At 41.4% G+C, this 15,767-nt stretch overlaps 1 protein-coding gene across 1 annotated transcript in view; it reads left to right on the top strand.

Moving 5' to 3' along the window:
* The window catches only part of snd1 (staphylococcal nuclease and tudor domain containing 1), a 137,283-nt gene that overhangs the window by 94,479 nt on the left and 27,037 nt on the right, over positions 1-15,767 (top strand). Inside the window, exon 17 of the mRNA XM_042078130.1 lies at positions 2,929-3,117. Coding sequence (XP_041934064.1) covers positions 2,929-3,117 — 189 coding nt within the window. The remainder of the gene's footprint in view (positions 1-2,928; positions 3,118-15,767) is intronic.

Genomic DNA, 15,767 nt, shown 5'->3' with positions numbered 1-15,767 from the left:
GTGCTGCTGGGGCAGGTCTGTTACAACAGCGAAACGGCCTGAGCTCAGAGAAGGGAGCCGTAATCAATGGGCTACATTATCACCTCTGCCGGTAGTCAAGTGGCCCTCTCAATGAGACACCACACTGAACCCTGCTGTCACACTTTATGCTGATTACTGCACAGTCAGAGCTGACGTCTGTTGGATCCTTTTGCAGCAAAAAACAGTCGCAAAGTGACAAAAGCACCTGACTCCAAATAATTGGAGTTGGCTAGAATTAGTGGTTTGATGTTATTGCAAAATGATAAATGGCTTAAGTTAAAGCTCTGGACTGTGTAGTCTATGTGGTATTGATGCCTCAGTGGGGCAGTTTGTTGTAATTGTGCTTCTTGGACCCCCTCCCGTTAAGTGAGAATGTGTGTCATATTCTAGTGAAAAGCAAATTCCTCTTCCATTACTGCTGCTGTAACATCACTCTTAGTTTAGGAGTTGCCATTTTTCCTTACTAAGAGTAGTTCTGAAAGGCTTTGTGAAATAACTTTTAAGAGGAAACTCCTAGATAAAAGTGTGATTTTAGTGTGATACGGGCCCAGGTGTTTTAAGGTACCCTAAAGGCACGCCTTGAACAGTGGGTTGGCATTAAGGTACAGCATTAAAATAGTTCAACTCTCATCTTAACCATAGATCATTCTCAGTGTCCATAGGCCAGCATTCCTCTTCCACAGACGCTGTGTCTTGTGGAGTATCCCAGGGATCCATTCTGGGCCCAGTTTCCTTCTCCCTGTACATGCTCCCATTAAGTGACATCATTAGAAAGTATAATATTTCCTTCCACTTACATGTTGATGATTCAGACCTGTATCTTCCACCTAAATCCAGGGACTCCCTACAGGCTCTCCAAGAACGCCTTAATGAAATCAATCCCTGGATGGCAAATAATTCCCTCCGGCTCAATAATGACAAAACAGAGGTGATATTTTTTTGGTCCCACCAAATCTAGTAACCCCCTCACTGGCAACTTATGTGCGTATTATCTTGTCTAGACTCTGGGCTTTGTCTTGATAAACAGATCTGTTGTCAAGAGTAGCTTTATCAGCTGAGAATCATCACCAAACTTAAACCCTTTCTGTCATACCATAAGCTGTGTATAAATGTGCTTTGAAATAAATTCTACTTACTTACAAAATACATAAATGCAGGCTGTATGTGTCTCATAAATGCTGGTTTATAATGGCCCACTCCTCATTCAACAGAGGTATGACACTTGTAACTGTGGGCTCAGGTGAGGAGGCATATAGGAGGAGGCATTTTGAGCTGGGCAGAGGTACATCGCCATAGTGAACTCACAAGACCCCATTCCCTACTTTTTCGTCTGACATTTGGATGCTTGGAGGTGCAGTCTCACTCTGATAGCAGTGCACTTCCAGCGGAAGGGGTAGAGCGAATGATGAGCATGAGCAAAGCAGAGTGTAACTGTTGTGGAGAGATGCGTTTGCTCAGACGTCCCTCTGTTGAAGAGAGCCCATCCTCTTTCCTTTTATGGAGTCTACCACTGGCACAGAAAATGTATTGTTAAAGAAGAAACGAGCACAAGAACAGGTTCATTATTTAAAGGGTATTTTAAGCTTCAAGGAAAGCATTTTGTCTATGCTGGAAAGAAACTGCTGTGCCTTTTAGGCTTCAAAGTGTTAGGGGATCACTGGTGCTGGCACTCTTTCTTATATCACCATGGGTCAGTTTTAGATTTCAGTGTCCCAGCATTGTTTAGAGTGCGCACAGGTCAAAATGTAGTCGAGCTCTTGGACACAACGCAACATTGGTTAAGCACCACACTTGTTTATTTACAGTCCCCTTGGATGGACAAATAGATGAGGCAAAGCATGTTTGCTTATCTCAGTAATATAAGGTTGCTTGTTATTACTGTGTTTAATCAAAGTGAAGATTATGCACTCATTAAAAAGCTTTTACTCTCTGGGGACTCATGGCCATGCTTGGTGAAATAATTGACGTTAGATTTCCCATGAGTCTGGGAGGCTAAGCAGCCAGATCTTAATTGTTTGACTCTTTTCATCTCTACCCTTCAGTATCTTTTCACAACATCTGTGTGGTCCCACTGTTGATACTGTCTTTAACCTGCATTGCTAAAAACAAAAACCCTTCCTTTTAAAATGGGATTGAGAGTTATGTAAATTTGTTAATGTTGTCCATGTTTCATTTTACAGTCATAGCTTGTCCGAGCTCAGAAACCAAAGTAATACGTTATCAGTCAGTGTGGAGGAAGCTCCGAATGTCCAACTGCAGACAGAATCTGTGTTGGGTTTAATTGCGCAAGAAAGATAAGCAGTGTTGAACAAAAGAAAGACACTGATAATGTGGGTGCATGCTGGAGGGTGTGTGTTGCGTGGGGGACGCAGTCTGGTGTACAGGGCTACTGGCAGTCGATGGACCGACTGCTCACAGGTCTCCTATGATCTGTTTATAATGACAGCGCAGAGGCCAGTATTTGACTGCACCGTTATACAGAGCAGTGATGGGTTTCTTTTTTATTCTTTAATACAGAACTTCAAAAGTGCAATTAGTGTTTTGTTTTTTTTGTTAAACAAATAATTCTTCTAGACTTACAATAATGATGTATATGCTGTTTATCTGAAGGATAATAGTTAACAATTAACCATTTGTTTGTATCTTCCTTGCTTGTCGATGTGTTGTTTTGAGGTGTTTTTTATACATTTGTTGAGAGTTTAGTGGGCTCAGACATGTGAACTAATCCATAAAAGGGCTGAAATAGAGTAACAAAAAATGTATTTAGTACTACGTAATCAGTAGAATTATTTAGATTTGCGATACATGGTAGAAATATAACTTTGTTTTTACAAAAAGTAATAACCTCTCCCTCTCTCTCTCTCTGCTTCTCCCTTATCTTTCTCCTTCCCTCACTCCATCCCCCAGGTGGAAGTAGAAGTTGAAAGCATGGACAAGGCAGGCAACTTTATCGGCTGGCTGCACATTGATGGGGCGAATCTTTCCGTGGCCCTGGTCGAGAACGCACTCTCAAAGGTCCACTTCACTGCAGAGCGTAGTGCCTACTACAAGACACTGGTCTCTGCAGAGGAGCCTGCTCGTCAGCGGAGAGAGAAGGTAAGTCATTTCTTCTTGTTTGTAGCACACACTTGCATATATTCTTTATCAAACTGGCATTCACTCATACCCCTTTATTAGCTCACCCTTTCGTCCTGAAAATATTCCTTTAAAAACCTGTGCAATAGTCATTCACAGCACCTAAAATATTTCTCTTCACCACTTTAGTTCTGTCATTTTGCAATATGCAGGTAGGTCTATTAGAGCATTTGTACTCTAAAAAGATCAAGTACAGTTCTCTGGTCAGAATTACTAAACATAGTGGGTGGTCTAACTCAAGCCGCTAAACAAATGTGGGAGAGTAAAACTAATGTGTAGCTTATGGTGTGGAACATGGCCATATATTTTGAGCTTATCAGTAAGGTTCCTCTCCTTGGGGCTGTGATTGATGGAGCCTTCTCTCTTTGTGATCCCAATCTTCCTCTCCATTTTCATTACGGCTGGTGAAGCTGAGGCTAGTGTCGTGCTGGCAGATGAATTTGGGCTCGCCAGCTGTTAGCTCGTCCTCTATCCCTCACCCTGAAAAACAGCACTAGAAGAGTCTGAGCTCATATCAATATGATCTACTGCCCAAGCCAGAAGGGACTCTCTCTGCTCTCCCTCTGAATCAATCATCACCCTCTGGACAGAAATATCTCACTGCCACCCTCCCAATACAGCATGGATCTGGACTGAAATATAGGTTTATCAGGGTGTGTAGCCCTCACCTGAGAATGAAACTAGCTGAACTCAGACCACTGCACACTCACTATGAATCTGAATCTGAATCTGAACATTGTATATCCAATCATTAGTGCAGTGCCTACTCACTTGTCACTTTTCCAGCATTCACAGCCTGCCCTGATGGGTAGCCAACCTGACCATGTGCTATTCAGACCCATCAACTTATAGCCACTTAAAAACCTGGCAAATGAAAGAACACTTCTCTTCTTCTCTGAGTTTTCTTTTTTTGCCTGTGATCCAGTGGGTTCACTGAGCTAGAACTGATGCAGTGGTATTTGAAAATAGAATAGCACAAATGACAGAGACAAGATAGACACATTATCTCTTTTGATTGGGCGTGAAACTCCCCCCCCCTCCTTTTCCACCTTCCAATTCTCTATTTTTCTCACCAAGCAATGTGTATGGAGAAAGGAGTTGTGCCTCTGTGTGAGTGTGGCTCACTTATTTTGTAAAGTAGAGAGCAGTTAGCAAAAATGTAAGAGGTTGCCTACTATGAGCAACCTCTGTGTCCGTTTGGGATTTATATGTGTGTTTTTTTGTTTTAACCCTTAATGGTGTAGGTTTTTGAACATTCTAAGGAAGGTTGGGTAATTGAAGGTTCTAAAATTCTATGTTGAATTCAATGAACCCAGATATTCTTTAGAATGTTAATTTCCCAACATTCCTACTCCTTTAAGGGTTAATACAGATAGATAGACCAGGCAGACTCTCTCTGATTAGACTGTGCTATTACTGTCCCCCGGTTTGGTGCCACATTATTACTTTATTGTGTTTTAGCGCAAATGCTGCATGTAGGAGAATCCATGATGTGTGGATGTTTTTGCCCTCCTAAAAGATCTGTCCCGCTGTATCATCTTGATAAAAAGCTTTTTCTATGTTTTAAAAAGCTATGCTTGTAATTAGAACAAGCTAATTACAAAGAAATAAATCAAGTCTTGAAAATAACCAGTTTTCTGTTGAGCAAGGGATTTTCTAATCTAATTACAGGGAAGTATATAGATTAACCAGGTCCTGATGGGCTCCCATGTCTCACAGCATGAGCAGGCAGTTCTACTCGACCTCTCTCTCTCTCTCTCTGATCTCATTTACTGCTCTCCCTTTCCCCACCACCTCCTCTCTCACACTGATCTTCAGCAGACCCCTCTCACAACCACACATCCCCATCTCCCGCTTCTGGTCTCTGGAACCCGCGTTCCTTTAATATCGCCTTCATCCTCTCATTGTCCCCTGGCTCTCTTTTATAGGCTTTGTAGGCCTTATCATAGAGAAGCTTAATTCTGTCTCCCGTGGTGAAGCCACGGCATGATTACTGCCATTTTTTTCTTCTTTCTTCTCCTGCTTTGTATTAATGTCATCTAGCTTGAGAGGGTCACTTGGATGCTCTGGCATTCTGACCATACAAGCAGTAAAACCTGCAGCAAGATGGTGTCTTTCTCTCACTCACTCACTCACTCACACTCACTCTCATCCCCCTTTGTGCCCACTCTGTGTCCGACTGTCCGTGTTGCTTGGCTGTCCAGCCTTTGTGGTGTGCAGTCCATGTCAGTTTGAGTTCCTCGGCATACACTTTGACATTGAACACAGACATGTCCTTGTGGACGGCTGATCGAAGTGTAATCCGCTTTGAATTTTTTTTTTTGGAAGATATCCAATCACTCTGAGTAACTTTCAGCAACACCTCGATATAGTGCTTATGAATATAAACCTATGAAAATTCTTCCTGGAAAAGAATTTTGTGTACCAAACTTGCCATGTCTTTTGTTAGATCGTTGCCAACATTTTTTCCTTGCTTCCCCCAGAAAGGACCAATTATAAAGGATCTACTATGTCCCCTTGAGCACATCACCCATAGAAAATACAAAAAAAAGCATTTTGTCTTTACTTTTGTTCTTCTTCTACCAATCTATCCATCCATTAAAAGGGTTCTGACAAAAAAGTAGAAAGAAATGGTCTCACTGTTAAAGGTCCCAAGGAGCACCATCGTACATAGTCAGCATATTACACACCTGGCTAAACAAGAACAAGCTGAGGACGAATCAAGATAATTGGAGTTTGAGAGTAGCTAATGGGGCTGTTTGTTTGCCCATCAGCTAGGCTTTTCACAAAGTATCACTCTATGCACAAGTCAGAGCCATAGATGGCTTTACTTTTGTTATCATAATCTAATATCAGTGTTTATCAAAAAGAGAGATTGCTCTAAATCAATCCATTGCCTGTTGTTCTTTGATCTGTACACAATCTGTTGTGGATAGACAAGCTTAAAGAAGAGAAAGGGAGTCATTAAAGGGCACTTGTACTACACAATATTGACTGATTTAATGGTCTCAATTAATTAATTCAACGCCAAACAGTTGTGTTGAGTTCTGATATCAAAACATTATGCAATGAACAATACAGAATTGCTCAATCAATTAAATGTTTGATATAACATTTTCGGTAACACTTTATTTTAATGTGTCACTGTTACAGTGTACCTACCTAATTAGGTACAGTGGTACAACCTGTGTAACAACATGTACTATCAGGTACGTGTACAGATATGACGTGTGTTGTGTCTTCGATGTCTTGGAACAGGTGTACTAATTCACATGTACTGTGTGGTGTAACAGCAGACACGTTTCAACACATCAATTACAGGATGCATGACCTCATTGACAGGATGTATATAATATGTACATGTAAGTACTTAACTGGTACACTTTATTTTAATGGGTTTATTCCACTGTATCAAAAGAGTAATAAATGTGTACCAACACAGTTGATACATGTACTACAGTATGTAGGGTAATGGCAGACATGTTCCAAGACACCAATGACACAACATACATGTAATATGTAATTGTAAGTACTTAACTGGTACACTTCATTTTAATAGTTTATGCCACTGTATCAAAGAGCAATAAGTGTGTACCAACACAGTTGATATATGTACTATGTAGTGAATTAGTAGACCTGTTCCAAGACATCGAAGACACAACATACATATCATATGTACATGTAAGTAATTAACTGGTACACTTAATAGGTTTATTCCACTGTATCAAAGAGTAACAAGGTTGTAGCAGCACAGCTGTTACATGTACACTGAAGACAATGAGGCCTTGACTGGAGCTAAGAATGGTTTGTATATCAAATCTATCATGACCAGATTTACCCCATCCAGCAGGTCTCAGGTCAGCGCTTTGCCTCTTTGCATGTTCATTTGTCCATGCATCAGTGCTACAGTAGCAATCCCAGTTAATCTCTTTAAGCAGATCTTCATCCGCTATATTGCCCAGCCCTCCCTTTTGATGGCCTCCATGAAGAGATTTGTGTGCCGTGATTCGTGTGCTTTTGTCTCCTCCTGCTCTCTGGTTGCTAAATTGCATTAGCCCCAGTGAAGGATTGAGACTAATGGCACTTGGGTAGCAGGTGAGATATATGTATATTACCATTCTGGCCATCACTCCTCACACTACTGTCATTGGTGCTGCTAATTTAACAAATGGAGGCCAGGCAGTGTCAGGTAGGAACAACGGGAGTGACACAATGCATCACAGAAAGAGTTATCCAATTAGACACAGCACTTGCCCTCCACATACCTTCACTGGTTCTCAGCAGCAACGTTGTGCTCCAGGTTGGATGCTTCATCTGCTCCCCCATTCACTAAGTTTTATGGATTCCAATGCAGAGATAAAAATCAATCCCTGGATGTTGCAGGGAAGGTTGACATCAGTGAAATGGAATACAAATGTTATCAATGAAACAGTGTCTCAGTGCAAGTCCAGTGGCCTCACAGAGTACATTAACATCATTTAATCAGCTGTGCCAGTGGTTAGTCTTGTTGTGGTTGGCACGGTGTGTGTGTGTGTGTGTGTGTCTTTATGTGTGTGCGCCGCCCCTCTTTTACAAAGAATTTCTGTGGTCATACAAAGCCTAACCCCTCATCACATCAATTCTATATATCTAATGGCTTACATATTATGAGCTTTACTGTTCTGGGCAGTGTGATACACATTCTCTGTATCTTTCCCTCCCCTCCCCCCTTCACTTGCTTCACCTCAAACGCTAGAACTCCCCTGCAGGCTAGTTGCAGAGGCATGCGTGCTCATATATACACACACACACACACACAGCACAGGGGGGTTGGGAGAAGAGATCAGTGCAGGAGTTTTGCCTGTACATTTTATTCACACATTCTCATCACGTGTTTTCTGTGCGGAGTTGTCCCCTATATATTTCCTTTAAATATTACTCATCCAAAGACGAATAAAGTAGTTATATGCAGGTGTGTGTTTAGGAGTAGTTTTTTAGTAGTACTTTTGATTCCGTATTCAGAGTAGGGCTGGGCGATATGGACCAAAAGTCATATCCCGATATATTTAGGTTGAATATCGATATACGATATATATATCCTGATATTTTTTTTCTGCAAAGTTAGAGCTGTAAAATGAAATGTTCAGTCAAATAACAATAAAATGTAAACATAAAACTGGAGTGCCTTTTTTGAAATTCACGTTTAAATAAAAAATAAATAAATAAATAAATTAAAAAAAGCCTATAAAATAGGCCAATCTTTTTCTGAAATAAATATATTTATATGAGAAGTAGCGTGCAGTTTCACAGCAGTGCAGAGAGCTCCGGTCAGCGGTGGGAGAATTTTACATTTTTATCACACAAAATTAGTCTTACTAGCAGAGGCTAACGTCCACTTAGCCTCATGATTTTTTCTAGCTGAGAGTCCATACACTGATTATGTATGAATGTGAAAATAGAGTGATACACATAGTCCTTGTTGGAATGTCCTAGATATTGCTAGATGTATTTTAGGAAATAAGAATAATGAATCAGAACATATCTCAATTTGGCATGGGTATGAATACATATGGGCTTAGTTATACCTCTGTAAAATCACATTTTTGTTATTGACCTTGAGCTTATGATTGAATGCATGTGTGAAATAACTTATTCATGGCCACACATAATTATGCACAATGAAATATGCAGTCATTATTAGATAATGAATTTAACATCTGTCAGATGCACATGAAATCTCCTTACAGTATCGCAGTACAGTGACTCTTTCCTGTTGAATTATTTCTCCATATGCATGTGCATTTATTCATGTGCAACCATGTGTCCTTGGCCCTTTGAGTGTCCTTCTCCAGCGCTCTGTGGATTCCTTTAGGCTCTTAGCAAAGGTCCTCGGGGGCAGGTTTGTGGCTGCCCTTGGCCTGTCCAAGCAGAAAGAGTCCACATGACTCTTGAGGACCATGGTTGTAATGTGTGTAAAGGGAGGGGGGCAGTGTGACACAGACAATAATGAGAGATGACACTGTAAATTGCATTACTGCTGATTAACACATGCTTCGATACGCAGGCAGCCAGAGTACAGAAATGATTGCCATCTCTCTCTCCTTTCTCTCTGTCCCCCCCCCCCCCCCCCGTTCCCACTTCTCTAGAGAGAGCTGTTGAGTGCTGGTGATTGTGAAGGACATGTTGCACTTGCCTATAGTTGCTTTAGTCTTTGGGAGCTGCTGCAAAAACAGCCATTTTTACACTAGTTCTAGTTGAGGTCAGATGGATGTACATTGAGTACATGAATTTTTTGGTCTTGATGTTGAATGTTTGTAACATCCACATCTGCAATTAGAATTTCTCCCCAAGTGCCAGTGATGTAAGCTGTTAGGTCTGGTAATTGCAAAACAAGCAATGTAGAAGAATCAGCGTCAAGTCATAGGCACCCCATAACGAGCCAAACTGCATGAATATCCATACCTTCACTTGCGGTTCCAAGGACTGGTGGTCTGTGTTAAGTTCTTGATCATCGAGAAGGTGTTTAGTCACATGGGAGAATGTCTGTACAAAGACATATTTTGTTTATAACAGATATCATTTTTTATGTCAAACCAAGCTTCCAATTTTCTAACCATCTTCCAAATGGCAGAGACAGTGCTCCTCTTGAGGTAAGTGACCTGATGAGTCTTGTTGCCTTGAATCTGGCTGCCAACTCTAAACAATTAAAGGTGACACATTATCAAAATGTCCCTTTTTAAGGGTTTTTATATAGTTGGGTATCTGGATTGGTACCAGTGCCAGCCGCTTGTTTATGGGCTGTCTACATCTGTAAACATTATTCAGTGAGCCATTTAGATAAGTGATGTCAAGTTTGGCAGCTTTTTAAATAAAACCACCTAAATTCTCCACTCATGACTAAAGTGGGAAAGTTTGGTTTTATTTCGCAAAATTGGGACCTGTTAGCAACATGTCAAAGTGAAGCAATTGGGCAAGATGCTTTTGTTTTTAAAGGAACAGGCACACAAACAGGCCACTTTGAACAGGGGGGTATTCCAAGTACGTGGTTTAGTGACAAACCTGGGTAAGTTAACTCAGGGTAAGTGGTAAACCTCCTACAACAAGAGCCCTATGGTATTGTTTTGTTAGGAGATTGAATCCATATAGCTCTTCTATTAGGAGGTTTACCCCTTACTCTGAGTTAACGTACCCAGGTTTGTCACTAAACCACATACTTGGAATACCCCCTGGGCTCTTCAGACTGCATTGAAAAGGTGTTAAGGTGCTTTTTCCTTTTGGTATTTTGACTAAAAAAGGGGGTGCAATCTTTAAACAGTTTGAGATGCAAGAGATGTATAAATTGATATTGACTTTTTACATTTCCTTTGGGATTGCAGTGTTTGTGTGATCTAGATTTAGGTATGTCACACTGACGGGTCTCTATGAGAGAGCATGCATGAGACTACTGAGCAGCAGTAGTAAAGTAGCAGGAGAAAGGGACTGGTATAAGCTCCTCTGCTGGGGACTGGGCTAACATCGGAGCCAACGGCTCATCAATTTTCTTTATTACCTGCTCTAAAAAAAAAAAGGTCTGATAGTGCGGGGAGGCTATTCTTAGCTCTTCAGCCTAATTCACTTCTAAATGCACTTCTAATTCTCCATCTCACTCTGCCTCCTTAGCTCTGAACATCAAAGACTGATACTTGGCCACTTTTATTTTGTTTGTGGAAATTTTTTTTTTTTTGAAAGCAGAATTACAGCTAAATGCTGCCAATCACATGTTAAAAAGCCATGGTTGTGGAGTGGCAAATATCTAAAAATATGTGTTTTTTTGCCATCTTACATCTCCTAACAAAATAGAGCACTGACACAAATCGCATTGGTGGAAAAATATCAAATTAGCTGTTTAGACTGGCAATGATAATTGTGTGGTATGGATTGGTCAGTGCCATTGCTCTTGGGTGCTCCTTGTCGGTGCCCCCCACCCAATCCCAATCCTCCCCCACCTTTTTTATGCAGCCCTTGCCACTTAATCTACTAAACCCCTCTTCTACTGCACTTTTTACCCCCCCCCCCCCATTAATGCACTAATAGGCTGACACCAGACATAATTTCACTGCATTTCTTACTTCCAGTAACTATATGCACGTGACAATAAACTTCCTTGTATCCTTGTATCCTTGTATATATAGTTTATGCCATACAATATCAGGATTTAAAGCATAAACATACAGTATATCAACATTATAAAGTATTATAAAATAAATTGCTGAATTTCACAAGTAAGTATATGTGAGCTTTCTGCCATATTCCCCGGCAACACAATTGAAGTCACTTCTATCAGCATTGAGTGTAATTGCTCTCAAAACTCAGTTGACTTATTTATTGTCTGCTTATAAGTTTTTAAATTTGCTCCCTATCTGCCACGTTTGTTAAATCAGGGTCTTGGTCTTTTGAAACTTAATGAAACACGATCATGTTTAAACACTGAAACACAACAGTGTATTGAGAGAAGGTGATCATACTGTTTGCCTATTCTAGTATTTGGAGAAACAAAAGTCCCTCTATTCTGTTAAAGTGATGGAAGCCAGTCTGCAGTATATGTCCTCTTAATATCAGACAGACTTAGGCCTCTGTCTCGCCTGAAGGAGACACAGTTACGTAAATGTGCACTCAGTCTCTGTGCCTTCACGATTCTCTTTCATCTCTCTGCATTCTCTTTAGTCCTCCCGCTCTTTTATCCATATCTTCAGTAGCTTTTCCCTCCCCTCAATATCTCTATCCCTCTTTCTGTGTTTGCTTCACTCTGCACACCCCACTCTCTTTCTCTGTCTCTCCATATCTCCCTCTCTGTCCCTGTGCCCTGGGCTAGTTGCCAGCTCAATAGGCAGGACGTGCTCTGACATGGCTGCAGAGGCTTTGGAGGACTCCTCCTGGGCATAAGTGTTTTCCTGCAGGGCAACTGTCCATTACATTTCCTCTTAGCCCATAACTTCACTTCCTTACTCCTTTGTCCTCATGAGCACAGTCAGTCGCGCTTCCTAAGAAAACAAACAGGCAAGAGCAGACACGCGTACGTGCAGCTAGAGGACGGCTGTGAGTGCGAAGCAAAGATAATTGAACATTTGATCTGAGAAATTAGAGGTACACTTTAAGAGATAAGTACCAATGTCACCATGGACAAAAGCAGTGCATGCCCAAAAAGCTGTTTGATAAGTGTACTTAAAATATGGCAGCACATTAATCAGGCATTCCAATCCCATTTATCCTCAACGTAAGCTCTTTGCTGGAGTCAGTCATAATGCATGTCTCACACATTGCTTCATTGTCAGTCTACCAAGAAGGGAGAATAGATTGACTTCCTGAAAACGGCAAGCCATCTCCATGCAATTGACCAATGCAAATCCATGTCTTCCTTTTTGATATCAAATTAATTCATAACACAGATGTCCCGTAGAATGGAATTCCTCCATTTTAGTGGTATGCTTTATGTCTGCTTTTAACCGCAAGATGTTGTATCATGTGATAGTGCTTTCTATGATTTTGCTTGCAGTAACTGTAGCATGTAAAGTATAGGCTGCACTCAGGCAGAAAGGGGTTCTGCATTGCATAAGGGTCCTTATGTCTTGAGCTTCTGCCTGCGGCAGTGTCTCTTGAGATGGGGGTGGCATGGTGGAGTATGGTAAGATCTCAGCCTCTAAAGAGCAGGTTGCACACTCACACACACACACACACACACACACACACACACACACACACACACACACACACACACACACACACACACTCTACCAGCACATTTTTTTTTCTTCTTCAAGACCACCCGCCACCACGCAGATGTGTATGCCCTGTTACCATGGTTATGGCCTGTGGACATATCAGTGTGAAACAGACTCCTAAGCGATGTCATCTGTCCACCCATCGCTGAAGGCATTTATTAAGCCCAACCCCAGTCAGCTCTATGGCAGTATACAGTTGCATTCCGTTACACCAGAAAATACCTCTGATGTAACAGTCCTGGTGTGTGTGTGTGTGTGTGTGTGAGTGAGTGAGTGTGAGTTTATGTGTATGTGTATGTGACAGAGACTTTAGGGAAGGAGGCTATATTAGCAGTGTAAGCTGCGGTTTAGAGTCGACTGCTGTGGAACATCTGTTGGCTGTGATACGAGGCTAAGAAGAGGTTCTCCATCTGCTTAAATTCCCAGCTGCTCGCTCAACCCCTATGTGCCACCTGTGACGTTTTTAATGCACAGTTTTATCTGCTAAGTAAGCGCATCCCAATCTTCTCATATGCCTCCCCTCTGACATGCTGTCCGAGTCGGACAGGCAGGAAATATCCGCATTTAACCGGATTATAGTGCTTCTCCGAGTTGACGTCTCACAGACAGTCTAACAGCAGGAAATATTAAGGCTTGTAGGGTTCGGCATGAATTGCGTGTGTTTCTTGAAAAATAAATTTAAACAAAATTTGTCTAGTATCGGTGTGTAATTCTGTACCGTGTTAACCTGGCTCATGTCTGTTTTACTGCGGTTGGTTCCTTTGTATGGAAAAGAAACGGCACACAATGACCTATTGTTTTTGGATTGTGCTTGAGTTATGGCTGTGTGTTGGGCATAGTTTTGCTTTTCCGTTTGTAGTTGCAGTATGGCGGCATGGTTTTTGTTGGAACACCTGAGGTGTGTGCGTAGTGTTTGTTCTGAGAGCGAAAGAGATGGAGAGGGACGCGGAAATGTTGACGTTCTGTCCTCAAGGCTGCTGGCTGTTTTATGATTGTGTTCAGACAGGCTGCTAGCACAGTGCATTTGAATATGACTGTAGCAGGGCCTGTGAAAGTGGTTTGAATATGTATGCATTGCCCATACCTTTAAATCAGTCATATCATCTTCCATCTCAAGCCGCCGACAGCTCTCTGCCCTCGGGTTAATGACTCTTCAACCAGTCCCTCCTCTTTGGAGCAAGGTGGGAGTAGGAGGTGGGAGTAGGAGGTGGGAGTAGGAGGTGTTGGTGGTATGTCTCAACTTGCACCTTGTCAAGTCTGTCACCCCAAGAGGTCACTTGTGAGATCATCAAACATACAAACAGCATTCCCTGCAAGTCCTACAGTGCACCAACCTATTGATGAAGCATGTGGGTGAGCATGTCCAAATGTGTCATCTGATGGGGGGTCTGATCAATTCAGTTAGCTCCCTTACCCTGTAGCATTCTAGTTTGAGATTCCTCTAGCAGACATAAGCATCACATTTGAAATTGCATTGGGTTGTTTTGGAAGATTATATTAAATAGGGGAAATATATACTGTAATGTAAACCTGTGTCAGTTATTCTTTTAGCAGATGGTTTTATCCAAAGCGAGTTATAAAATGAGTAATACAATTACATTAAAGTTACATTGCAAAGAAGACCTTAAGTAATAATAAATACTATTACATTACTACCAGTACATTTATTGTTGTGGAAAAAAGCCAAATGTTCAGGGACTGGGAATATGGTTTTGTTTAATAAGGTGGTTTGGGTTTGGTATTTCCTATCATTTTCATAATGCTGTTATTATGATTAACATTATGGTTTTGATGTAATGGTGGCTGTGATTGTTAATCTGTTGTATGAGATCTATGCCATCACACGCCATGGTTCATTTTGTCCCCAATGCTTTTAATGCTTCAATCAATAGAGTCACAATCATTGAGCCCAGAAAAAAACCTGAACCATAGACCACAATTATCCATTGCTGTTTAACCCAGTACTTTCTGCCATTGTTATGCTTATAGTGATGGATTTCTTTTGCTCTTTGACTCCATGTAGTTTCACCAAACAGCCCCATTCAGCTTGGAGAGAGCTAGCAACTTGCAGCTAGCTATAGGAGATCCATTTCGAGCCAACAGAGTTGACCGACAACTTGATTGCAGAGCAATTAGCAGTGTCTGTTCAGTTTTAAATAGTGTTACACATAGCTTATCATAGCATAGCTTTCACACCTATGCACTGGAGTTCAGGGAAACTATATGTCAGGCACCTTTTTTCTAGAGCGTTCTGGTCCAATCCTTGGTGCACACCAGAATTTGAGAAACGGAGTTCACAAACAAACCCAATGAACTGTTCAAGTGGACTCTCTAGTCTACTATAATCTCTGTACAAAAAGAGGAGCTGGGAGCAATAGGCAGGTGGAACGGAAGCAGGGATTGGGGAAAAGTTATGCAGACTTGAATATTCAGCTGCTTCTTGAATACAAAGAGTTAAGAAGAATTCCGGCAGTTTTCAGCCTAATCCCTATTATTAGCTATCATTAGGTTGCTGGAGTTCTCCTTCAAACAACATATTGGCCATTTGTTCTCCCACAGTGGCAACAATTAATATATAGAGATGCTACATTTCTTGTCAGTTGGGGCATACTGAATTTAAATGTGGGAAAGACCTCCTCCCACATATCCCAGTGAATCCTATGTCCCCATTCACTTGTTAAACTTGTGATTAGCAGCAAAGAAATACAGTGACACAAATAGTCACATAGTAGACCTGGCGTTTAGTTGACTCTCTTGTCTTCACTTCCATCCATGTTTGTCTGATTGTATTTTTCTGTGCCCATTCTCTCTCCACTACACTTTCCTGTTCTCTTCCTGAGTGGCGTGGACCCTGGCTGAGTCTGTGTGCTCTGG

The sequence above is a fragment of the Alosa sapidissima genome, chromosome 22, assembly GCF_018492685.1.
Source record: "Alosa sapidissima isolate fAloSap1 chromosome 22, fAloSap1.pri, whole genome shotgun sequence".
Lineage (NCBI taxonomy): Eukaryota > Metazoa > Chordata > Actinopteri > Clupeiformes > Clupeidae > Alosa > Alosa sapidissima.
The sequence above is the reverse complement of the archived record's forward strand: the minus strand, read 5'-3'. Positions and strand labels throughout refer to the sequence as shown.